Below are 25,410 nucleotides of genomic sequence, written 5' to 3' on the forward strand. Positions count from 1 at the left end.
TCCTCCGAGATGCAGCACAGAGCTTCATAGGAAGTCATTCCTGTCTGTGGCCATCAAACTTTACAACTCCTTCCTTGGAGGGTCAGACACCCTGAGCCAATAGGCTGGTCCTGGACTTATTTCATAATTTACTAGCATAATTTTCATATTACCATTTAACTATTTATGGTTCTATTTATTATTTATGGTGCAACTGTAACGAAAACCAATTTCCCCCGGGATCAATAATGTATGACTATGACTCAAAATGATGCTAATTTATTTAAATGTATTATTAAGATTACTTTAAAACCATTGTAGCAAATACCAATGGATTTACATGTAAAGTTAATTAATTTTGATAGAATTGCAAAGCAAGTGAAAGCATAATTTTTAAAAGGGAAATTGTTTTGCTGGAAATTAATAGAACCTAACCCTGACAGACAGAAAATTGTCTTATAAACATGCTGGGGATAACGACTCTTTTTAAACAGTACTTATTTTAAAGATGAACGCTTATGGAGTGGTGTGGGTCTGTGATTGTACCATTGAGGTCGAAAGCGGGTGGGCGCTATGACCTAGCGGAGGTGCGCGCCGGTGGGATGGCGGTACGGTCTCGGTAGAGTGGAGCGTACGGCAGACGCCAGCAGGAATGGGTGAGCTCCTCGATACTGGCCGCCACTGACTGAGCGGCCCAGCGACATTTTCTCAGTCTTTAAGATCTCAATTTCGTGTGCTGGCTTTTGGTGCCGTCGGTCGAACTCGGCCTCTACCTCACCTCCCACCACCACCCCCCTCCCCCGAACACTCGGCAATGGCCACCGACATGGAGGCGCTGGGCTCGGCCGCGGAGTCTACGGCAGCACCGGGCAGTGGTAGCGGCCTGGACGATGAGGAGGAGAGCTGGTTGTACGGAGGTGAGCCTGTCCTTTCTTTGCCCACAGTAAATGCTCTGGACGGAGTTAGTGCGAGCTGGCAGGAAACCTCTTGGGGCTGCGAACGGTGCATGTACTCGACTAAACACTTCCCTTAAAGGGTCGAAATCCTTTGTGTCGGCCTAACAAAATGCGCGCACTGTCCCTTCTCCAAGGTTGCTTGAACATTAACGCTGTCTACTCTTTGCTCATACACTGCAGAACGCTTGCAAGCAATTCACTCGACGCACTCCAAGCTTCTAAGTTTATTGCAAAGGGAGGGACAACCACTGAGTTCTCTCACCAGTTGGCAGCTTGTGGAGGAATGCATTAAGTTTTTATTTATAAATCTGTTGCAATAAACAAGTGTAGTATCTTGTATTTGGCTTATAGGGTCGCCAGCTAACTAGAAAGGACGGGTTGGTCCCGTATATTATTCCGGTTTTTACGATTTAACTTTGTCATGGGGGTCATTGCAACCAGAGGAGTACTTTTTGGAAGTTGTCTCTGGTGGGTAATGTGAAACGCAAGAATGAGTTTCTGCACTGCAAGGTCGAATAAACAAATGTATAAACATCAGCCAAAATACTAGGGATAACTCATCTATTCTTGGTAATTGTGCCTTGGGAATTTCACCGTCAACCCGAGGGCCTTAGTTTAACGTCTCATCTGAAAGATGGTATCCCAGAATCACAATGGTTGCAGTAGGAAAGGAGGCCCTAAGACGACTTGAGTGTGTACTGGCTGTATGTAAGAACAACCCAAGTAGTCCCTCTCTCCAGACTTGCAACATTTTTTTTAGCTACTTATCCAAGATTTTGTGCACTCTAATTGAATTGCTTCAGTTAATAATCGTGCTGATGCATCACAGACCATAATTTGCTGTGTAAAAACAAAAAAAGATCCTATTTTATCTTGGTTATTTTACTAATCAGCTTCATTCTATTTCTGGTTCTTTTGCTTTCTTGATTGCTACCTCCCCCTACTCTTCATAATCCTGCAAGTTCCTCTATTAGATTTCCTTGTAACCTTCTCTGTTACAGGAAGTATAGCACCTACTTCTGCAGAATTTCAGTATAGTTTTAGTAAGTTTCTTTGGCATCCTATCCATAGTCTTCACATCTTTCTGAAGAAACTCATAACTTAATTTGCAGTCCAATCAGTATTCCATAATGACTTCTGTGCTGTTTTGCTCTGTACCTGTTTAGAAAGCTGAGGTTCCCATCTGCATTTTTTAATCTCTTTGCTCAACCTCACCTACAATTTAAAACAAACTAACCACAGGGGCTGGTGAATCTGCGGAATTCATTGCAATTACGAGACAGCACCTCTACTTTGTAGGAGTTGCAGAGATTTGGCGTGGCATCTAAAACTTTGGTAAACCTCTGTAGCTATGTAGTGGAGATATTGACTGGCCGCAATCCAGGCTGGTGTGGAAACACCAATGCCCTTGAATGGAAAATCCTACAAAAGTAGTGGATGCAGCCCAGTCCATCACAGGTAAAGCCCACCCCATCACTGAGCACATCTATATGAAACGCTGTCGCAAGAAAGCAGCATCCATCATCACGGAGACCCATCACTCAGGATACTTGCTTCTCATTGCTTCCTCATGAAGAGGGTACATGAGTCTTAGGACTCACCAGCACGTTCTAGAACAGTTACTACATCTCAACCATCAGGCTCTTGAACCAAAGGGCTTAACTTCACTCAACTTCACTTTCCACATCTGAAATGTTCACTTTCAATGACTCTTCATCTCATGTTCTCAATATTTATTGTTTATTTATTCATTATTATTATTATTTCTTCATTTTGCATTTGCACAATTTGTTGTCTTCTACACTCTGGTTGAATGTTCTAGTTGGGCGGTCTTTCATTGACTTGGTTATTGCTATTTATAGATTTATTGGGTATGCTCACAAGAAAATGAAACTTGGAGTTGTATATTGTGACATATATGTACTTTGATAATTTACCTTGAACTTTTGTAGAGGCTAAGTCACTGGGTATATTTAAAGCAGAGGTTCATAGGTTCTTGATCAGTAAAGGTGTCAAAGGTCACAGGAAGAAGGGAGGAGAATGATGTTAAGAGGGAAATTAACTCTTAGTAAATACTGCGCTGACTTTTTGGATTTTGTATTTTATACTCTGTGTTTTTGCTCATTCGTTCTTGTTGCCATTTGTGCATAGTGGGGGGGGCGGGGCGATGATGTTTTGCTTTGAACAGGTTCCATGGTTTGCTTTGTTTCGTGGATGTCTGTGGAGAAGGTGAATCTCAGGGTTGTATACTGCATACATACTTTAATAATGTACTTTAAATTCAGCCATGATCAAATGGAGAAGAGACTAGAGGGGCTGAATGGCCTAATTCTGCTCCTTTGTTTTACGGTCTTGTATGTTCTCTGCTTGTGTTCCTTTCAGAGTTGTGCTTCAAAATACATTAAATCTTCATATTTCTCAGATTTTTATGATATGTGCGTATTCCTCTAGCCACCTTGTATCTCAAATATTTTAACTGTGGTCTTTGTAGTTCACCTATCTAATGCCCTTTCATTGTAAGTAGTGTTGGCACTGGGTTTCACAATTGCTCTCAGGGGTATCAAGTCCAGTTTATATACAGGTATATAGTTATATGACAATGAGCTATATAACCATATAATGTACAGTTCCATGCAAAATTTTGGGCACCCCTGGTCAAAATTTCTGTTACTGTGAATAGTTCACTGAGTAGAAGATGAACTGATCTCTAAAAGTCATAAAGTTAAAGATGAAACATTCTTCTCAACATTTTAAGCAAGATTAGTGTATTATGTTTGTTTTGTACAATTTTAGAGTGAAAAAAGGAAAGGAGCACCATGCAAAGGTTTGGGCACCCCAAGAGATGTGAGCTCTCAGATAACTTTTACCAAGGTCTCAGACCTTAATTAGCTTGTTAGGGCTATGGCCTATTCACAGTCATTGTCAAGAAAGGCCAGGTGATGCAAATTTCAAAGCTTTATAAATACCCTGACTCCTCAAACCTTGTCCCAACAATCAGCAGCCACGGGCTCCTCCAAGCAGCTGCCTAGCACTCTGAAAATTAAAATAAATGATGCCCACAAAGCAGGAGAAGGTTATAAGAAGATACCAAAGCGTTTTCAGGTAGCAGTTTCCTCAGTTCGTAATGTAATTAAGAAATGGCAGTTAACAGGAATGGGGGAGGTCAAGTTGAGGTCTGGAAGACCAAGAAAACTTTCCGAGAGAACTGCTCATAGGATTGCTAGAAAGGCAAATCAAAACTTCTGACTGCAAAAGGCTTTCAGAAGATTTCCTGAGTCCGTGAGTGTGTGCTTTTAGGCTTCCAAGCCTCCTCCATGATGGTAGCAATGAGAACAAAGCATGACCTGGGTAATGGGAATTCTTATTGATGGATGCTGCCTTCTTGAACCTTCGTTCCTTGAAGGTGTCCTGGATACTATGGAAGCTAGTACCTATGATGGAAATGATTCAGTTTACAACTCTGTGCAGTAGCACCATCCCCCCCCCCATACCAGATGCAGCCAGTTAGAAAGCTCTCCACAGTACATCTGTAGAAATTTGCGAGTGTCCTTGGTGACATACCAAATCTCCTCAAACTCGTCATGAAATATAGCCATTGTCGTGCCTTCTTTGTAACTACATCGATATGTTGGGTCCAGGATAGATTCTCAGAGATATTGACACCCAGGAACTTGAAACTGCTCACCCTTTCCACTTCTGATCCCTCTATGAGGACTGGTGTGTGTTCCCTTGACTTGACCTTTTTGAAGTCCTCAATCAGTTCTTTGGTCTTACTGACATTAAGTGCAAGGTTGTTGCTGTGACTCCACAAAACTAGCTGATCTATCTCGCTCCTGTACACCCTGTCATCACCATCTGAAACTCTGCCAACAATAGTTGCATTGTCAGCAAATTTATAGAAGGCATTTGAGCTGTGCCTAGCTGCACAGCCATGAGTATGCAGAAAGTAGAGCAGTGGGCTAAGCACACATCCTGAGGTGTGCTGTTGTTGATTGTCAGCAAGGTGAAGATGGTATTTCCGATCCACACAGATTGTGGTCTACCAGCTAGGAAGTGTGAAGCACCACTAGTGTTATCCAGTTTATTTTTTTAACTTGTAGCATATATGCATAATATTATTTGTTAATTTATTTGTGGTAATATTACTTTGTGTGTAATCCGTGTGAGTTATCTGTGCTGTGTACATTGGTCCAGAGAAATATTCTCAGTATACATGAGTATGGTTGAATGACAATAAACTTGAACTTCAAAATTAAACTAAAGGCACAATACTGCAGATGACGTGGAAACAGAAACACTGCAAGTCAAATAACATTTGTGGAGAAAGAAATAATTTTATGATTTCAGATTGATGGCCATTTATCAAATGTCAGAAATGTGTTTGGGGTAAGGAAAGGGGAATGGGTGTAGAAAATGAAAGGATGCTCTGAAAGAATGGAGATCAGGGAGATTACATATGGTGGTTCTGATTGAAGGTACATATTGAGGAAATTTAGTAGGAGACAAATTAAATCTAAAATACCAGACAAGGAGGGAAAAGAAAAATGCAGGAAATACGCAATACAGGATTGTAAGATCGTATTATCTGAAGTGATTGAATTTGTTGTTAAGCAACACACACAAAGTGCTGGAGAAACTCAGTAAGTAAAGCAGCATCAATGCAGGGAATAAACAGTCGACATCTCGAGTCCCTTCATCATGATTGGAAAATGGGGGGTGGGCGGTCAGAAACCACAATGAAAAAGTGGCGGGGCGGGGAGGGGGGAGGAAGGAATACTGGCAAAGTTTGCAGATGATATGAAGATAGGTGGAGAAGTAGGTAGTGCTGAGGAAGCAATAGGATTGCCGCAGGACTTGGACAATTGGAAGAATGGGCAAAAAAAGTGGCAGATGGTATACAGTGTTAGGAAATGTATGATAATGCATTTTGGTAAAAGGAACAATAGTGCAGACTATTATCTAAATGGGGGAGAAAATTTAAACATCAGAGGTGCAAAGGGACTTGGGAGTCCGTGTGTAAGACTTCCAGAAGGTTAATTCACAGGTTGAGTCTGTGGTGAAGAAGGTAAATGCAATGTTGGCATTTATTTCAAAGGGAATAGAATATAATAATAATGCTGAAGCTTTATAAGACACTAGTCAGGCCGCACTTGGAGTGTTGTCAACCGTTTTGGGTCCTTTATCTCAGAGAGGATGCATTTTCATTGGAGAGAATCCAGAGGAGGTTCACGAGAATGATTCTGGGAATGAAGGGGTTAAAATGAGGCGCTTTGGGCCTGTACACACTGGAATTTAGAAGTGTGCATGGGCATCTCATTGAAACCTACCGAATGTTAAAAGGACTAGATTAAGTGGATGTGGAGAGGATGTTTCCTCTGGTGGGGGTATCCAGAACTAGAAGGCATAGCCTCAAAATGGACAGGTAACCTTTTAGAACAGACGTAAGGAGGATTTTTTTTTAGCCAAAGAGTGGTGAATCTGTGGAATGCTCTTCCACAGACTGCGGTGGAGGCCAAGTTCATGAGAGTATTTAAAGTGGAAGTTGATAGATTTCTGGTTGGTCAGGGCGTCGGGGATAAGGTGAGAGGGCAGGTGTATGGGGTTGAATGGAAGCTGGGATCAGCCATGATGAAATGGCAGAGTGAACTCTGGGTCTTAGGGTCTTGTGGTCTAAGCTGGCAGGTGTGAGTGACAGCAGATGAGGAAGATGGTGGGTAGAGTGATGAAGTAAAAATGCTGGGAGGGGATCGGTGGTAGAGGTAAAAAGCTAAAGAAGATGAATACAGTGGACTATGGAAGAAAGGGAAGAAGGGGGGAAACCAGAGAGAAGTGATGGGCAGATTAGGAAAAGAGAAGGGGTAGGAGGGTAACCAAAATGGGGAATGGAAAAAGAGAAGGAGGGAGGAAAAATTACTGGATATTAAAGAAATTGATGCTCATGCCATCAACTTGGAAGCTACCCAGATGGAATATGAGGTGTTGGTCTTCCATCCTGAGTTTGGCATTATCATGGCAGTAGAGGAGGCCATGGATAGACTCCTCACCTTCTCCTGGCCTGACTCTACTTCCCTGGTTTGCCTCCTTCCCTTTCTTCCATGGTCCACTATTCTCTCCTATTAGATTCCTTCAGCCCTTCACCTCTTTCCCCTATGCCCTCCCACCTTCTTCCATCATTCCCCCCCTCCCCCACACATCTTCCCCTCATCTGGTCTTACCTTTCACCTGTTAGCATGTACTCCTGCCCACACCCCCAACCTTATTCTGGTTTCTGACCTCTTCCTCTTCAGTCCTGGTGAAGGGTTTCAGATTGAAACAAGGGCTTGTTTATTCACTTCCATAGATGCTGCCTGACTTGAGTCCCACAACCAATTATCTCACTTTAAGGACTCTTTTCCTCCAACATTTTGTGTGTATTGCACAAGATTTCCAACATTAGGGTTAGGGACAGTGATCAGAAGTAAAGTGACAGAAAAATGGAAGTCCCGTGTGTTTGTTGTAGAGTCAGTGGCAGCAAAGAGTGGTCATCCAGTTAGTTTTTGATATTTCCAGTGCAGAGGCAATTTCATTGTGCAATTTAAGCTGTATACTAAATTAAAAATGTAAGGTAATCACCTGGAGTTAAAGTAGTAATCTATCCTTCCTGGTTCAGGTTGCTAAATATTGGGACTGTTTAGATGTTTGCATTAGTGGGAAAAAATAGCACTCAGTAATATGGAAACGGAATTTGAATTTTTGGGGTTTTGAAAAACTCTCACAATCTGTTAAGAATTTAATTTTTATTATTTACAATGAAATACTGTGATGTCAATGAAATATTAGCAAGATATTTTGCCCTAAATATTCTCCAAAGTGCAGCATTTTGTGCACAGATTGCTGACCAATTGCGTTTTTCGTCATGTATACACTCCGTGGTACCTCCTGTACCCATAAGTGGCCACTGAGCCTATGTTCATGGTCTTCTGCTGCTATAGCCCCTCCACTTCAAGGTTCAAAGTAAAACTTATTATCAGAGTATATATATGTCACCACAAACAAACCTGAGATTCTTTTTCCTGCGGGCATACTCAGCAAATATAAGTTAATAGCAATAAATAACAAGACCATGAAATAACAATATAAGAGTCCTTAAAGTGAGATAATTGGTTGTGGGACACCAGAAATAGGGTGAGTGTAGCAATCCCCTTTTCTTCAAGATCCTGATGGTTGTGGGGTAGTAACTGTTCTTGAACCTGGTGATATGAGTCCTGAGGCACCTGTACCTTCTACCTGATGGTAGCAGCGAGAAAAGAGCATGATGTGGGTGATGAGGATCTTTGATGAAGGATTACAAACAAGTGAAATCTGCAGATGCTGGAAATCTGAGCAACACACACAAAATGCTGTAGGAATTCATCAGGCCAGACAGCATGCTGCTTTTCTATGACTAAATGTTTCACGTAGGTGTGCTCGATGTTTAAGAGGACCTTACCTGTGATATACTGGGCCAAATCCACGACCTTTTGTATGATTTCCACTCATAGGCATTGTTGTTCCCATACCAGCCCATAATGCAGCCAGCCAATACACTTTCCACCACAGATCTATAGAAGTTAGTCAACATTTCTGATGACATGCAGTGCTGTTGTGCTTTCTTTGCAACTATATTTATATGGTGGGTCCTTTGAGATGATGACACCCAGGAATATAACGTTACTGACCCTCTCCACCTCTGCTCCTCTGGGTACTGGCTCATGAACTTCTGGTTTCCCTCTCCTGAAGTCTACGATCAGTTCCTTGGCTGTACTGACATTGAGTGAGAGGTTGTTGTTGTGACAACACTTAGCCAAATTTTCAATCTCCCTCCCATATGCTGATTCATCACCCCTTTTGATGCGCCCCGCAACAGTGGTGTCCTCAGCGAACTTGAATATGATGTTGGAGCTGTGCTTGGTTACACAGTCATTGATGTAAAGTGAGTAGAGCAGGGGGCTAAGCACACGTCCCTGAGGTTTTTGCCAATTCTAACGGGTCTGCATGTGAGGAAATCCAGAATCCAATCGGACAAAGGATATTGAGGCTCTGGTCTTGGAGTTTACTGATTAGTTTTGAGGGAATGATGGTATTAAAAGCTGAGCTATAATCAATGAAGAACATCCTGGTGTATGCATTTTTGCTGTCCAGATGTTCCAGGGTTGCGTGATGAGCCAATGAAATGACATCTGCAGTAGGCAAATTGGAGTGGATTTGATGTGTGTTCCAAGATGCTCTTCTGTACACTTCTGTTGTAACACATCGTTACTTGAGTTACAGTTACTTTCCTGTAAGCTTGACCAAGTTTGGCCATCCTCCCCTGACCTCCCTCATTAACAAAGTGATTTGCCCACAGAATTGCCTCTCACTGGATGGTTTTGTTTCTTGCACCATTCTTTGTAAACTCTAGAGACTTGTGCATAAAAGACAAATTCAGAAGATTCTGAGATACTCATACAACCCCATCTGGCATCAACAGCATTTCACAGCCAAGTCACTTAGTTCAAAATTCAAAGTAAATTTATTATCAAAGTACCTATGTCACCATATTCTACCCTGAGATTCATTTTCTTGTAGGCGTTCATAGTAGATACAAAGAAGCACAACAGAATCAATGCAAAACTACATATGATGGACAGACAAATAAAACAATGTGCAAAAGGCAATAAGCTATGCAAATACGAAAAAGAATAATAATAAATAAATAAGCAATAAACATTGAGAAAACGAGTTGTAGAGTCAATAGACTGGAATCAGTTCAGTGTTACCGTGAGCGAAGCTATCCACTCTGGTTCAAGAGCCTTATGTCACATAAGATCACATTTCTTTCCCCTTTCCGATGTTGGTTTGATCAACTGAATCTCTTGACCATGTCTGTATGCCTTTATGCATTGAATTGCTGCCACATGATTAACTGATTTGATATTTGTAGTAACGAGCAGGTAAATATGTGTACCTAATAGAGTGCAAACTGGGGGTAGGCATATGGAACATGCACATTTTCGTACCCAACTTGGGCTTCACCGTTGGTGGAATGTCTTACAAAAGTAGCACTGGGTGGAAATCTTGTATCCACTGTACCTAAGTGGCAGGTCTGATTGAGTGTTTGGTCAATGATAGATGCTGGGATTTTGCTGACAAGAGCAATCATGATAATGTAATTGAATGTCGGTCACTCTTGAAGATAATCATTGCCTGGTACATATGAAACAATTTCATTGCAGCCTTATTGTCCAAGGAGTTATAAATGGAATTGAGCATTGTGTAATGGTATGCTTCATTACAGGAAGGATGTGATTGTGTTGGATTAGAGTGCTGGTAAAATTGACTGGGATTGGAGGATTTGAGATATAGGGAGAGATTGGATAGACTCACTTGTTTTTCCTGATCTGAAGGAAGCCATGAGGTGACCTGCCAGAAGTGTATAAAATTGTAAAAGAATTGAATTTACCATGGTATCAAAAACAAGAGGGCATTGGTTTAAAATAAAAGGAAAAAGTTTTAAAAGGGTTTTGTGGGAATTTTTTTTATATATAAAAAAAACAGAATGGTTAATATCTGGAAGTTGCTGCAGAGCTGCTGGTGGAATGAGATACATTCACTACATTTAAGAAATAAACCTGCACTTGAATGAACAAAGCACAAGTAAACAGTAGTTCAGCAGTTCCCAGATTGTATTTTTTTTTTCATCTTATACTTTCAGTAATTTGGGCAAATCCATTTTGAGCTGTAAGGTGCAAGGTTACATGTAAATAAACAGCCAGATCTTTGAGGCAGTCCATCTGGCAAGTACAGAGTGTAGTTATGACAGAACAAGACCAGCAGCCCGTTTCTGTAATAAGAAACTGAAGCAAAAAAGAAAAATAGAGAAGGAAAGAAGGTCAAAATAGATAAAGAAAAAGCAGGGAATAAAAATAAGAAAATTAAAATTTTTATTTTACATCTTAATGGCTTATCTTGTGAAGAATTGGCACATGTAAAATGGTAGGTTTCAAGGTTGAAAGGGGCGTTTGTTATTCTAGGAACCTAAAGCTAATTTAAAAAGTTATTAACCTGATGAATTTTAAGCTTGCATTTTCCACAGCAAGCATAGTTGACAATCAATGAATAATTGCAGCAACTTCATCAAATCTAGGGGAAAGTTCAGAGTCAACGGATATTTTTACAAAGTTGGTGCACTGGCAAAAAATTCTTCTGCTGGGTCTCAATTCATAATTAATCTTTTCATCACAAATAGCTGTACTATTTACACAAAGTTGAGTTTTCTATTTATTTTTAGTTCAGATTACAGGTGATTTCTCAGGTATCGTTGGTTGGCAAATATAGTGGAGTGCTCTGTCGCTGATCTCCCACTCTCCAATCAGACGCTCATCCTGTACTGGTCACTTAGTATCTTTTATTGCTGCTGTTTTTCACTTATTTATACGACTGCCTGTTTTATTATTATAGTGTCAGTAAGCATTATATTGGTTTGCATAAATATTCTGTCAACCTGTTAATCTTCAGACTGCCACTCAGATACTTGTGCTATTATTTTGTGACTACTGTATGTGTTGGATTATATGTGCTGTGTGTGATTATTATGTACTGTATTTTGTACCTTAGCCACCAAGGAACAATGTTTTGTTTAGCTGTATACATCCGAATGGTTGAATGACAATAAACTTGAAGAGCAGCACCAGGTCGAAAGTATTTTTCTTAAGTGGCCACATAATTGGAGGATCAGCCTCTGAGGAGTTCTTTGGAGTCTTCAGACTCTGTGAATGGTAGATGAACAGAGACTTGCATTTGTCACCCATTTCTGCATTAGCCCCTAGAAGACTAAAGTTTTCTTTTAACTACCTCAAAGTCTGTAGCAGTTCTCTGATTCTTTACGTGACTGTAATTAGGCTACTCTACAGAAAGAGGCAGAGGTCACCTGAGAGTTTCTTGAACCAACTTTATACTGAATATTGCAATACCCTTCACTTCATCAGTTCAGTGTAATTGAGAAACAAATGACATTTGGATTTCAATTGCAATTTAAGTTTTGCATTGTTGCAATTTCAAAGCTGGTCAATTATACACCTCAGTTACAATCTGAAGATTGCACTTTGTCACAGTGTTGGTTATTTTTCCAAAATTATTACATTTTAAATTAATTTGTTTGCTGAGTTATGCCACTTTTTTACTTACAGATGAAAATCCGGGTAAACAAGAAGAGGTTGCTTTGGTTGATGGGTAAGTATCTCAATTTTAATATACAATATTCCATTGGGTGGTTTGTATTACTTTTGTTCGGAACCTGAATGTTGTTTCTCATTACAATGGAGCTATCATTCCAAAACTTGAACCATTCACTTGAAACCTTTTAATTGATTCCTTGTGTTTTTTTTATCATCACTGTATTTTTGGACATGTCTTATTTAATAATTTACCTTTTCAGATATGATCAATGTCTTAGCATGAAACACTATTTCAATCTGCCTAAGTCTTTTCTCTGTGGCTCTATGTGCAAGGTGTTTTTTTTTGTTATGGAAATTATTCTGCCAGGGCTTTCTAACTCTAATCTTTGATACCCGTGATGCTTTGACACTTAACTAAGTAGCCTATAAGTTGGATGTCCTCTATGTAACTTTTCTGAATCTTGATAAGGTTATATTTTTTAATGTTTTTGAAATATTTACATACTGCTTAAGTTGTAGTTTTAAATACCAATCTGGACAATGCACGTTCATTTTTTTTCTTTTTTAAAAAACATTGCTTGATATGACATACTTCTTGTCCAGCTGTCATTGCCACAACTGCTATTGTTGCTGAGCTCAGCAAAGCATTTTTTTTGGCATGAAATGAAAGAAAGTGGGTTTTCAAATATGTATAGTATTGTTATTTGTGAATCTTAATATTTGTTTTGGGAAAGATATTTAATTAACTGCCTACTTGCACCATAAAAATATCTTTCCTTTTTTTTCCTTTTACTCCCATTCTGTGAGGTGCAAACATGATGAATTTCTTGCTCATAGTATAATCTGACATGAAAATTTTGCAGGTTAAACAGAAGCAGTTTGATTCTTTTTCATCTGGGGGAAAAAATTATTCTAATTCAATAGCATTGCATGTAAAAATTCTACCAAGCAACGTAACTGGCAAGAACGTTTTGTGCTTTATCGTTAGAGTTTGCAAGCCGTTTATCTTGACAAAGGAGCATGTTACAAACAATACTTCTGTTTATACTGATAATTTTCAAATCAGCTACAGTGGATTCCAGTTAATTGGGACACATTGGGACCAGTATATTTTGTCCCAATTAAGAAGCTCCCTCAATTAGCCTAAGCTTAATGGAAATAGTTAAAAAGTATATTTTAAAAATGGCAATCTAACAAATTGTGTATTTAAATGAAAAAAAATGAACAAATGAGAACATTACCATACTGTAAAACTGTATTAGTTCCCTAATACTTATCCATAGGGAATTCATTTACTGTACGCAATGAACAAAATCAGCACAGGCACCTAGTGCGGATAATGGACTGCCTTCGTACAATGCTATCAACAGCTGGATCCTCTAAATCTTCATTTTCATTGTAACATTCTAGTATTTTTTTGACACCAGTCTCTTGCTCCAATTAAGTGGCACAGTATCCCAAATAAAGGGAGTCATGGCAATTTTCTCGATTATTTTTTGTTCTTTAAGAGTTGTCCTAAATAAGCAGCTGCCCCAATGAACCAATAGCCCAATTAAGCGCAATCCACTACATTAGAGGAAACGTGATAGGCAAATGATTATGGACCCACATTATCTGGACTAACAAGTAAGGCACAGATTCTTGCATCAAATATTACTATAACTGCTGGTTTCCAAGCAACGATTATAAAGGATTAATGCTAAATATAAAGAAAAGAATGTAGTTACGTAATTGAATTGACTTTATTTCTTAACATCCTTCACATACATGAGGAATAAAAATCTTTGTTCTGTCTCCATCTAAGTGTGCAATCACAGTAATGTATAATAATTTATAATAAATGGAACAATCAATGTAATATAGAGTACGCTCAAATCAGTGTGAGTCAATCAGTCTGATGGCCAGGTGGAAGAAGCTGTCCCAGAGCCTGCCGGTCCTGGCTTTTATGCTGTGGTACCACTCCCCGGATGGTAGCAGCTGGAATAGATTGTGGTTGGGATGGCTTGGGTCTCCAATGATCCTATGGGCCCTTTTTACACACCTGTCCTTGTAAGTGTCCTGAATCATGGGAAGTTCACAACTACAGATGCACTGGGCTGTCTGCACCACTCTCTGCAGAGTCCTGCGGTTAAGGAAGGTACAGTTCCCATACCAGGCAGTGATGCAGCCACTCAGGATGCTCTCAATTGTGCCCCTGCAGAAAGTTTTTAGGATTTAGGGGTCCATACCAAACTTCCTCAAACACCTGAGGTGACAGAAGCGCTGTTATGCCTTCTTCACCACACAACTGGTGTATACAGACCACTTAAGGTGTTTGGTGATGTGGATGCTGAGGAAATTGAAGCTGTTTACCCTCTCAACCCCAGATCCATTGATGTCAATAGGGGTTAGCCCGGCTCCATTCCTTCTGTAATTCACAACCAGCTCCTTTGTTTTTGCAACATTGAGGGAGAGGTTGTTTTCCTGACGAAGGAAAAGTCAGAGAGATGACTTCTTCCCTGTAGGCCACCTCGTTATTGTTTCAGATAAGGCCAATCAATGTAGTGTCGTCAGCAAATTTAATTAGCAGATTGGAGCTGTGGGTGGCGATTACAGTCATGTATACAGGGAGTAAAGGAGGGAACTCAGTACGGAGCCCTGAGGGGCTCCTGTATTGAGAGTCAGAGGGTTGGAGGTGAGGGAACCCACTCTTACAACCTGCTGGCGATCTGACAGAAAGTCCAGGATCCAGCTATACAAGGCAGGGCCAAGGTTGAGGTCTCTGAGCTTCTTGTCAAACCTGGATGGAACTGTGGTGTTTTGCTTGAAATGACCTTTCAAGTGTGTCAAATGACTTCATCCTAAATGTTATATTTTGATTAAATTTGGCTACTCATTTTGATATATTTGTTTATGCAGGGGTGAAGACTCTGTAAAACCACTGCAGGAAACGTCACCTGAATTCAAAGTCAGCAACTTAGAAATGGCTGAAGGTGTAAGTTTTAGAATGGCATTTGCATCATTAGATTGCATTCCTTATTTAATTGGCTAAATTAAATACATTCCAATTAAAAGATTGAAATATTACAGTGTGTAATTTTGCATTCCATGTAAGAGTTTTAAAAATATTATTTTATTATCCCAGTGAGTTGTAGGAGTAATTGAAAAGATTGCAACGAATGCTTTTGGCATTTTATACTTAAGTACTGCCTTTGACACAGCTGCACTGATAAGATATTATTTTCTCCATTTTGCTGATAAGTGAGTGTAGAACTTGACGAATGAGGTAGTTGATATTCATGTTCTTTATTTGGCAAGCTGGTTATCAGCCTGAAAAGACAATTTCTGCTTTTACTGGCTGTAAATAGTGAAATATAAGCCACTATGGATAGTCCGGCAGAGGTTCATAAATTGAAGTGCTGTGAGTGAGCAAACAAAAGGCCTCATGAAAGGTGGTCTGATGAGGATAACAGAAGTATTGTGTGTCAATATTATTCAATTCAGATACATTTTACTGATATTTAATGTTGCCGGCGTTAGTAGGTTACTGTGAAAGAAAGCAACCAAGCAATATGTTTCTGAATATTAAGTCAATCTTCCATCAGAATGATTGAGGACTCCATAAGTGAGGGGAATAAAATCATGGCTATTAGGTTGCAGTTTCATGAACTGGCATTTGAAAAAATTTCCCCAAAAGACAGCTGTTCTGATTGTTTATGGATGATGGGGATAGCTGACGCCAGGTCCAAAACTAAAAGATGAGGACATTTGTTGAGAAAACAAAAAGTGGAGGAAATCAAGGTTGGAGACAGAGGATCTGCAGTAGCAATATTTGTCAGTTATATGACATGATGTCAGGTACTTTGGTTCACCGTGTCCATGCTGACTATATATTATCCACCTGCATTGATCTCCTTAACCAGCACTTCATCCAAAATGTTCTGTGATTTTTGCAATTCAAGTGATACTAGACACTAGAATACTACAGCACAGTACAGGCCCTTCGGCCCTCGATGTTATGCCGACCCATGTATTCTTTTTAAAAAAAAGTACTAAACCCACACTACCCCGTAACCTTCTATTTTTCTTTCATCTGTGTGCCTATCCAAGAGGCTCTTAAATACCCCTAAAGTTTTAACCTCCACCACCATCCCTGACAAGTCAATCCAGGCACCCACAACCCTCTGTGTTAAAAAAAACTTGCCCCTGATGTCTCCCCTAAACTTTCCTCCCTTAACTTTGTACATATGCCCTCTGGTGTTTGCTATTCATGCCCTGGGAAACAGGTACTGGCTATCCACCCTATCTTTCTTTTTCAATCTTTTTATTAAGTTTCAAATTAATAAACATAATAACGATAATAATAATGATACAAAGAGATCGGGATTACATTAATAACAGTTAACATGTACAAGCACAGATTCCGAGTAACAAATGTAGTTTAGCCTCACAATCTCTTAGTAACTAGCCATGAAAAACATATTTTATAAAGAAAAACCCTAAACTTAAAAAAAAACTAAACTAAAACAAAACAAAGGAAGATTGGGCTGCCATATTTCATCGGCTAAAATTATTATTTGTCGTTAACTCCACTCCTCTATACATGAACAGAAGATTACTATAAAGGATACTATGAAGGGTCAGCTTACATCATATGAAAATATTGAATAAATGGCTTCCAAGTTTCTTCAAATTTAACCGAAGGATCCATAGTACAGCTTCTAATTTTTTCCAAGTTTAAACATGCCGTCATTTGGGAAAACCATTGAAATGTAGTAGGGGGATTGGAATCTTTCCATTTAAGTAAATTGGATCTTCTGGTTATTAATGTAACAAATGTAATTAGACGACAAGCTGATGAAGATAAATGACTGGAGTCTATCACTGTTACAGAAAAAATTTTTAAGTTTAAATCCCTATCAGAAGAGTTTAATAGCATTTATTTATGATTTAATTATGAAAATACGCTTGGGTACTTCTGATAAAATTAAGAATGAGTGGGAAAGAGAACTTCAGATATCTTTACCTACAAAGAAATGGGAGAAAATTCTTCAACTAGTTAATACTTCTTCAATGTGTGCCAGACATGCTTTGATACAACTTGAGGAGGTTCATAGGGCTCACATGTCCAAGGATAAGTTAGCTCATTTTTACTGCCATATAAATCCTGTTTGTGATAGATGTAATTCTGAGGTAGCTTCCTTGAAACATATGTTCTGGTCTTGTCCTCTTCTAGAAAAATATTGGGAAGATATTTTTGATATTATTTCAGTAGTTCTGTGTATTGATTTACAAACTCATCCTATTACTGCAATTTTTGGACTATCCACCCTATCTATGCCTCTCATAATCTTGTAGACCTCTATCAAGTCCCCTCTCATCCTTCTACGCTCCAAAGAGAAAAGTCCCAGCTCTGCTAACCTTGCCTCCAATGCAGGCAACATCCTGATAAATCTCCTTTGCACCCTTTCCATAGCTTCCACATCCTTCCTATAATGAGGTGACCAGAACTGAACACAATACTCTAAATGTGGTCTCACCAGAGATTTGTAGAGTTGCAACATGACCTCTCTACTCTTGAACTCAATCTCCCTATTAATGAAGCCTAGCATCCCATAGGTCTTCTTAACTATCCTATCAACCTGTGCAGCGACCTTGAGGGATGTATGGATTTGAACCCCAAGGACCCTCTGTTCACCCACACTCTTAAGTAACCGACCATTAACCCTGTACTCAGCCTTCTGGTTTGTCCTTCCAAAATGCATCACCTCACACTTAACCGGATTGAACTCCGTCTGCCACTTTTCTGCCCAACCCTGCATCCTGTCTATATCCTCTTGTAACCGTCAACAACCTACAGCTCCATCCACAGCTCCTCCAATCTTCGTGTCATCCACAAACTTACTCACCTATCCTTCCGCCTCTTTATCCAGGTCATTTATATAAAATCACAAAGAGCAGGGGTCCCGGGACAGATCCTTGCGGCACACCACTAGTCACCGACCTCCAGGCAGAATACTTTCCTTCCACTACTGCCCTCTGCTTTCTTCCTGTAAGCCAATTTTTTTATCCAAACAGCCAAGGTTCCACTGAACCCATGCCTCATGACTTTCTGGATGAGTCCCTCATGGGGGACCTTTCAAATGCCTTGCTAAAATCCACGTAGACCACATCTACCACACTACCCGCATCAACTTCTTTTGTTAGCTCTTCAAAAAAACTCATTTAGGCTCGTGAGACACGATCTTCCCTTCACAAAGCCATGTTGACTATCCTTGAGTAGACTGTACTTCTCCAAATGCTCGTAGATCCTATCCTTAAGAATCCTTTCCAATAGTTTGCAGACCACCGATGTAAGACTCATTCTCCCTATTACCTTTTTTAAACAAGGGAACTACATTTGCCATTCTCCACTCCTCCGGCACCTCCCCTGCAGCCAAAGAGGATTCAAAGATCATAGCTACTGCTCCAGCAATCTCTTCTCTCACTTCCCACAGCAACCTGGGGTATATCACGTCTGGCCCTGGGGACTTATCAATCTTGATGTTTTTAAGAAGATCCAACACTACTTCTTCCTTAATCTCCACATTGTCCAGCACACAGCCCTGTTCTATTTTGATCTCACCCTGATCAAGGTCCTTTTCACTTGTGTATACTGAAGCAAAGTATTCATTTAGGACCTCCCCAACTTCCTCTGCCTCCAGGCACATGTTGCCTTCTTTATCCTTTAGCGGCCCTGCCTTCATTCTTGTCATCCTTCTGTTCTTCACATATGCATAAAATGCCTTGGGGCTCTCCTTATTCCTATATGCCAAGGCCTTCTCATGCCCCCATCGAGCTCTCCTAAGTCCTTTCTTAAGCTCCTTCCTGGCTACCCTATCTTTCTCATGAGCCCCTTCTGCTTCCTGCTTCTTATATCTAACATATGCTTCCTCCTTCTTCTTGACAAGTTGCCTCACGTGTTTCATCAGCCATGGTTCCCTTTTCCTACCATTTTTTCCTTGTCTCAGTGGGACAAACCTATCCTGAACCCTGCACAGGTGGTCCCTAAACTTCCTCCACATTACTTCTGTGCTTTCACCCTTGAACATCTGTTTCCAATTTACTCTCGCTAGTTCCTGCCTCATCCCTTCATAGTTAGCCCTTCCCCAGTTAAGCACTTTCCCATTTTGGCTGTTTTTATCCTTTTCCATAGCTGTGCTGAAGCTAAGGGAGTTGTGGTCACTCTTACCAAAATGCTCCCCCACTAAGAGGTCTGCCGCTTGACCAGGTTCATTACCCAGAACTAGATCCAGTATGGGCTCTCCTCTCGTCAGCCGGTCCACATATTGTGTCAGGAATCCTTGAACACACCTGACAAATTCAGCCCCATCTGTCCACCTTGCAGTCAGGAGCTGCCAGTCAATATGAGGGAAGTTGAAAACACCCATAACTACAACCCTGTATTTCCTGCACCATTCTAAAATCTGCCTGCTTATCTGCTCCTTGGTGTCTGGATGGCTATTTGGGAGCCTATAGACTATCTGAAGTGCTCATCTAAATACTACTAAAATGTTGTGTGAGCACCACCTTCCACCATACAAATAAGCAATGCATTGGACAGCACTAAATTTAACACTATTCACTATTTTCTTGATGGAAATTTAACTTTTAAGTATTTCAATTCCTTGATAAGCAGCTGAGTGGCAATAAAAGCAGTATATTAAAAACATCTCTGTTCTGCTCATTGGATTTCATGAATAGATCAGCATAAGTCTAATGATTGATCTCACTAAGGAGAACAACAGGTCTACAGGGGCAGCAAAAGCAAATGATGGAAAGAAGAGGAATTTCACTTTTGTTTCTTGCATGCAACCTTAATTCAGTGGTCACCACAGAAAGCCTATGTCTGGAACTGTTGGCTGAGATCAGTATTGTTTTGTTTTCTGTGAAGAATTCCTGCTAAATATGAATACTGTTGTTATTTGTTTAATCAGAAATGGAAGATTATTTGCTGAAAATAGTTTTTCATTGTGTCTCAACAATGTTGTGAAACCCATGTCAAAAGAGCCATCTGTGCTGTCACTATAATGTTTCCATTTCCTGCGTTGGCCATTTTTTTTGCGATTCCATTGCCAGGCAAATGATAGCTAGCTGAATTATGTGCTGCAACCACTTAGAAGTTGACTTGCTGGCTTTATTCGTGGCAAATTCTATCAGTCAGCGCAGAAAAGGTTTTTCTCATCTGCCAGCTGTTGCATTTCAGCAATTTCTTAAAATGCCAGTGTGCCAATGTGCTGCAGGGTCCTTCCCCAAGTGAATAAACCAAATAAATTGATTAAATTGAGTACATGTACAGTGCTTAATTGAGAAAGTATTCAGCCCCCACAACTATTTACACATCTTACTGTCTCATTCTCTAATTTAAAATATATTGAAGTAAGATTTTTTGAGCTAATCTATGAAGTATTGTGCATCTTTCCAAAACTTGTCAACAATTTAAAAACCAAAATTGTGAGGCTGAAGAAGTATTCATCCCCTCTGTAATTACTATGCAACTTTCGTCAAGTGCAATACAAGTTTTACCTTACCAACTCACCCAATTCAATGATGCAGAAAATTGGAGGATTTGTTTTCAGTGAATTCATCAGAATAAACACCCCTTCTCTCTGCGATCCAACAGTATGGTAGATTTTCAACAGACCAAACCAAAATGAAGACAAAAGAGCATTCAAGGCAGGTCAGAAAAGTGATAATAAAGAAGCACAAATCTGGGAAAGACTACAAGATCATCTCAAAGGCACTGAACGTACCTCAGAGCTCACTGAAATCCATTGTGAAACCACAGCCACGTTGTCTATGTCACGCCACCTCTCTTAAAGCTATTCACTGGTGAAAAAGGGCATTTGTAAGAGGCTTCTGTGATGCCAGCAGTCACTCAGAGTGAGCTGCAGAAATCACTGGCTGCAATTGGAGATGAAGTTCATCACCCCACAATCTCTAAGGCCTTGTACAAATGGGTATTTATGGAAGAGTGGCAAGGAAGAAGCACTGGCTTAAAAAAACACTTGCCTGTAAAGACTTTGCAAAGCATCACTTAGAAGATACTGTAAAGATATGGAAGAAAGTCTTGTGGTCAGATGAAACTAAAGCAGAACTTTTTGGCCTCAACACTAACACCATCCCTATTGTAAAGTATGGTGGAAGTAGCTTTATGCAGCAGGGACTGGAAATCTGGTCAGGATTGATGGGAAGATGAAAGATCCTAAAAACACTTCCTAGCAGTATTTTAAAACTAAGAAGTTCATCTATCAGCAGGACAGTAACCCAAAGCACACTGCCAGAGCGACAAGAAAATTGATCTCCTTGAGCGGACCAGTCAGAGTTCTGACCTCAAGATTGCTGTCCACCGCCCCTCTCCAACTAACCTATCATACCTTGAGCAAGTTTGCAAGGAGGACTGTGCAAATCTTGCTCCATCACATTGTGCAAAGCTAATAGAGATTTATTCAAAAAAGACTACTGGCTGTAATAGCTGCGAGATGTGGTTGATCTGAGTACTGAGCAAAAGGAGATGAATACTTTTAAACTGCTGGTATTTCAGATTTTGACATCTTAGTTTTTCATTCTTTACAATTTTCCATTTTTTGGGCTCTACTGTGGAAAAAGGAGCACACAATTCACAAATAAAAACTCTCAATTAAATTAATCAGAATCCCTGTTTGTAATACTCATTTATTTGAACAAAGGGTTAGGGGCTGAATACTTTTACCAGGCATTGTATCTCACTTTGAGAAGAAAATTAACATATTTATGTCCTTACTTGCATCAAGAGGATACTAATACACTTATGGTTGTAAAGGATTTTTTAAATGTTTTTAGGTGTCACAGAATGGTGGTGATGAGGACGACAGTGATAGTGATAGCGATGATGATGATGTGAAGGTCACCATTGGCAACATTAAAACGGGTGCACCACAGTATATGTGAGTTGGCATGATTTCACTCAAGTAAATACTTTATGTTTCATTGAAGTTAGTAAAGTAACAAATAGTGGTTTTGGAAATAACTTTACTGCTACATAGAACAGTACAGCACAGAAACAGTCCCTTCGGCCCACAATGTTGTACCAAACCCATTAAATCAGTAATCAAATGGCCAATTAAACGAATCTTTTCTGCCTACACAATGTCATATCCTTCCATTTTCCTCACATTCATGTTCCTATTCAAGTATCTCTTAAAAGTCCCTAATGTATCTACCTCTGCCACTACCCCAGGCAGTGCATTTAAGGCACCCACCACTCAGTGTGTGTGTAAATAATAATTTTTTAAAAAGCCCCATCGCCCTGTCTCCTTTGAAATTGTCCCCTATGCCCTCTGGTATTAGGAATTTTAAACCTGGGAAAAGATGCTCTTCATCTAATCTATCTATGCCCCTCTGATCTTATAAACCTCTGTCAGATCTTCCCTCAGCCTCTGCTCTTGAGAAAAAAACAGAAGTTTGTCCAGCCTCTTGTCATCGTGCATATCCTCTAATCCAGGCCGCATCCTTGTAAGCCTCTTCTGCTCCCTCTCCAAAACCTTGACATCCTATAATGGGGTGGCTAGAACTGTATGCAATGTTCTCAGTTCGCGTCTGATCCCGTTACCCACCTATGGGTTGTAGGGGCACTTGCGCGTGTCTTGGGCTAGTGAGACCTGGCAGCACCCATCCCTCTTCAGGCCAGACCACAGCCAATGTCCTACAGCTCGGTGGCTCTCCTTGGCCTTGATCACAGGGCCGATGTAGTTCTGCGAAGGACTCATTCACTCTGGCCGGTGGCTTCATCAGCAAGACCTTTGCCCAGTGGCTGTGTGTTAACACCAGCCCCTCCTGTCGTTTAGCCCGCCAGCTGATGTGGTGTACCAGGGTGTGTCACTTGGGGGCAGACATGAGAAATTTAGGAGACGGATGAGGACCAGCCTGTCCACCCTACTAGATAGAGTGCAGCTGCCAGACATCAAAGGTACTACCTCTATCCAGAGTCCTCTACCCTGTACTCTACCTAGATACTCTAGATGCTGCCTAGAGTTTTATACAGCTACAGTATAATTTCCTGTCTTTTGAACTTAATGCCTCAACTAATATAGACAAGCATGCCATATGCATTCTTAACCACCCTATCAACCTGTGTAGCCACTTTCAGGGAGCTATGAACTTGGACCCCAAGATGCCTTTGCTCATCAACACCTTTTAAGGCCCTGAACAGTGTACTGTCTCTTTACATTTGGCCTACCAAGGTACAGGACTTCACGTTTGGCTGGGCTATGCTCCGTCTGACATTTTTCCGCCCATATATTCAACTGATCTATATTCCGCTATTTTCTATGCTGTTCACAACCCCACCAATCTTTGTATCATCTGCAGACTTGCTAACCCATCCATCTACATTTTCATCTGGGTCATTTCCGTACTGTACATTACAAACAACAGAGGTCCAAGTACAAATTCCTGCAGAAGATCACTAAATAACAGACTTCCAGCTAGTATTAAGTCCCTTTAACCATAACCATTGCCGTCTTCTGTGGGCAAGTCGGTCTGAATCCAAGCGGCCATTTCACTGTTGATACCATGCATCTTAATCTTCTGGAGGAGCCTTCCATGAGGGACTTCGTCAGACACCTTACATCCATTTAGACAATATCCACAGACCGACCTTCATCAATCACTCTAGTCACCTCATCAAAAAAACAAATCAACATCCTTCACATTCCTAAATGTCTTCAAATGTGTATTTCTCCTGTCTAAATTTACGTTTCCACCATTAACTGGTTTTCTTGTTAAATAATCCTCAAGTCTATCACATCAAGAAAAAAACTCTCATCATCTTTCACTCTTGATAACTACTTCAAAACAAACAGCTAGAAATAAGATTTAGAAGTTCTTAATAACCCAAGATCACCTCAATTGCTTGACTTTATACCCACAGCAATCACTTCATTCCCAAAATCGCACATTCCTAGACAGCTATGACTTTTGCAAAATAACACTACATGGTGATGTAGGAAATCTGAAATAAAGAGAATGATGGGAATGTTCAGCATGTCACCTAGCATTTGTGAAGAGCGGAAAACAGAGTTAACATTGCATTCGATTTAGCAGAGTTGGGTATCTGAATCAGGAGCTGCATCATTTTTATTATCTCTGGCTCATAAGTCATGAAATTTAGTGTTTGTGGCGGCAGTATGGCACAAAGATATAAAATGACTGGAAATTACAAAACTAATAAATAATGCAAAATGAATGCTGAGGACTGGTTGAAATGTGAGATTCTGTTCATCAAAATTCCTTAGAGTCAGAGGCCAGAGTATGATGGAGAATTAAAATGGTGGGCAACAAAAATCTCAGGATCACCCTGCAAGCTAAACAGAAGCTGTAACTCCAATATAAGGGAAACCACATTGTGACTATCAAATGATGTACATCGTCCTGTATCATGCAAAAATATATTGGCATGCATATTCAAATTTAAGAGTAGGAGTAAGCTGCTCAGACCTGTTGGTCGGCTGCACAATTTTAAATGATTGTGCCTGATCTGATGTAACATTAATTTTGTGTTCCATTCTGTGTGTTAACCGTTCACCCTGTTACTTATCTAGCTACCTGTCTCCTATTTCTGCTGTTCTACTTCCACTACACTTTGAGGAAGACTTGTGATGCTCTTGAGAGGGCAGGAGCTATCTTAATTCTCCACCAAGTGGCTGACCACTTTTGTTTCTAGTGCTAGATCCTCCCACAGCCTTTTCACATTTGCCATATCAATCCTGTTGCCTTTCACTCTTCCAAACTTAAGGGAATATAAGCCAAGCTCATTAGAAGTGACCAGTTAATTCCAGGTACTTGTGCAATAACTGTTCTTTGAGCCCATGTCCACTGTATTAATAACATACCTTAAAGAAAGGGTCTAATATTGTATTTGGTACTCCAGACATGGTAACGGCTTATATCACTGAGGTACATTCTGTGAACTTTTGAATTCAATTCCCCTATGAAGATATTTTAACATTTCTGTTAAGTTTCCTATCTACTGCATCTGCATTTTGAGAGTCAGTTTTCTCCGTAGCTCAGAGCTCTGCAGACTTCCACCACTGAGATAATATTACTTGTATTTTATACTCCATTTGGCAGATTTAGGCTAATTAATTAATCTAATTGTATCTCCATTTGACTCCCTAATGTTCTCTTCATACATAACTTTTTAAATTTATCTTTCTGACTTCAAATTTAGCATAATGACTATCTGACATTTTTAAAGTTTTTTTTTGATGAGTAACTGGGATGATGTATAGGAGACTTGTTGC

The 25,410-nt window shown here is 40.1% G+C and overlaps 1 protein-coding gene across 4 annotated transcripts in view; it reads left to right on the forward strand.

Annotated features, from left to right (window-relative positions):
• Nucleotides 1-532: 532 nt before the first annotated feature.
• The window catches only part of LOC134353083 (pre-mRNA 3'-end-processing factor FIP1-like), a 60,143-nt gene continuing 35,265 nt past the window's right edge, over nt 533-25,410 (forward strand). For 2 of the 4 annotated variants that reach the window (XM_063060967.1, XM_063060969.1), the window contains exons 1-4: nt 536-896; nt 12,122-12,164; nt 15,008-15,083; nt 21,950-22,053. In XM_063060967.1, the coding sequence (XP_062917037.1) occupies nt 794-896; nt 12,122-12,164; nt 15,008-15,083; nt 21,950-22,053 (326 nt within the window). In that variant the 5' untranslated portion in view covers nt 536-793. Of the gene's footprint in view, nt 897-12,121; nt 12,165-15,007; nt 15,084-21,949; nt 22,054-25,410 lie in introns of all 4 variants that reach the window. The other 2 variants (XM_063060968.1, XM_063060970.1) reach the window with 2 other exon arrangements.

This window comes from Mobula hypostoma, chromosome 10 (genome assembly GCF_963921235.1).
Source record: "Mobula hypostoma chromosome 10, sMobHyp1.1, whole genome shotgun sequence".
Classification (NCBI taxonomy): Eukaryota; Metazoa; Chordata; class Chondrichthyes; order Myliobatiformes; family Myliobatidae; genus Mobula; species Mobula hypostoma.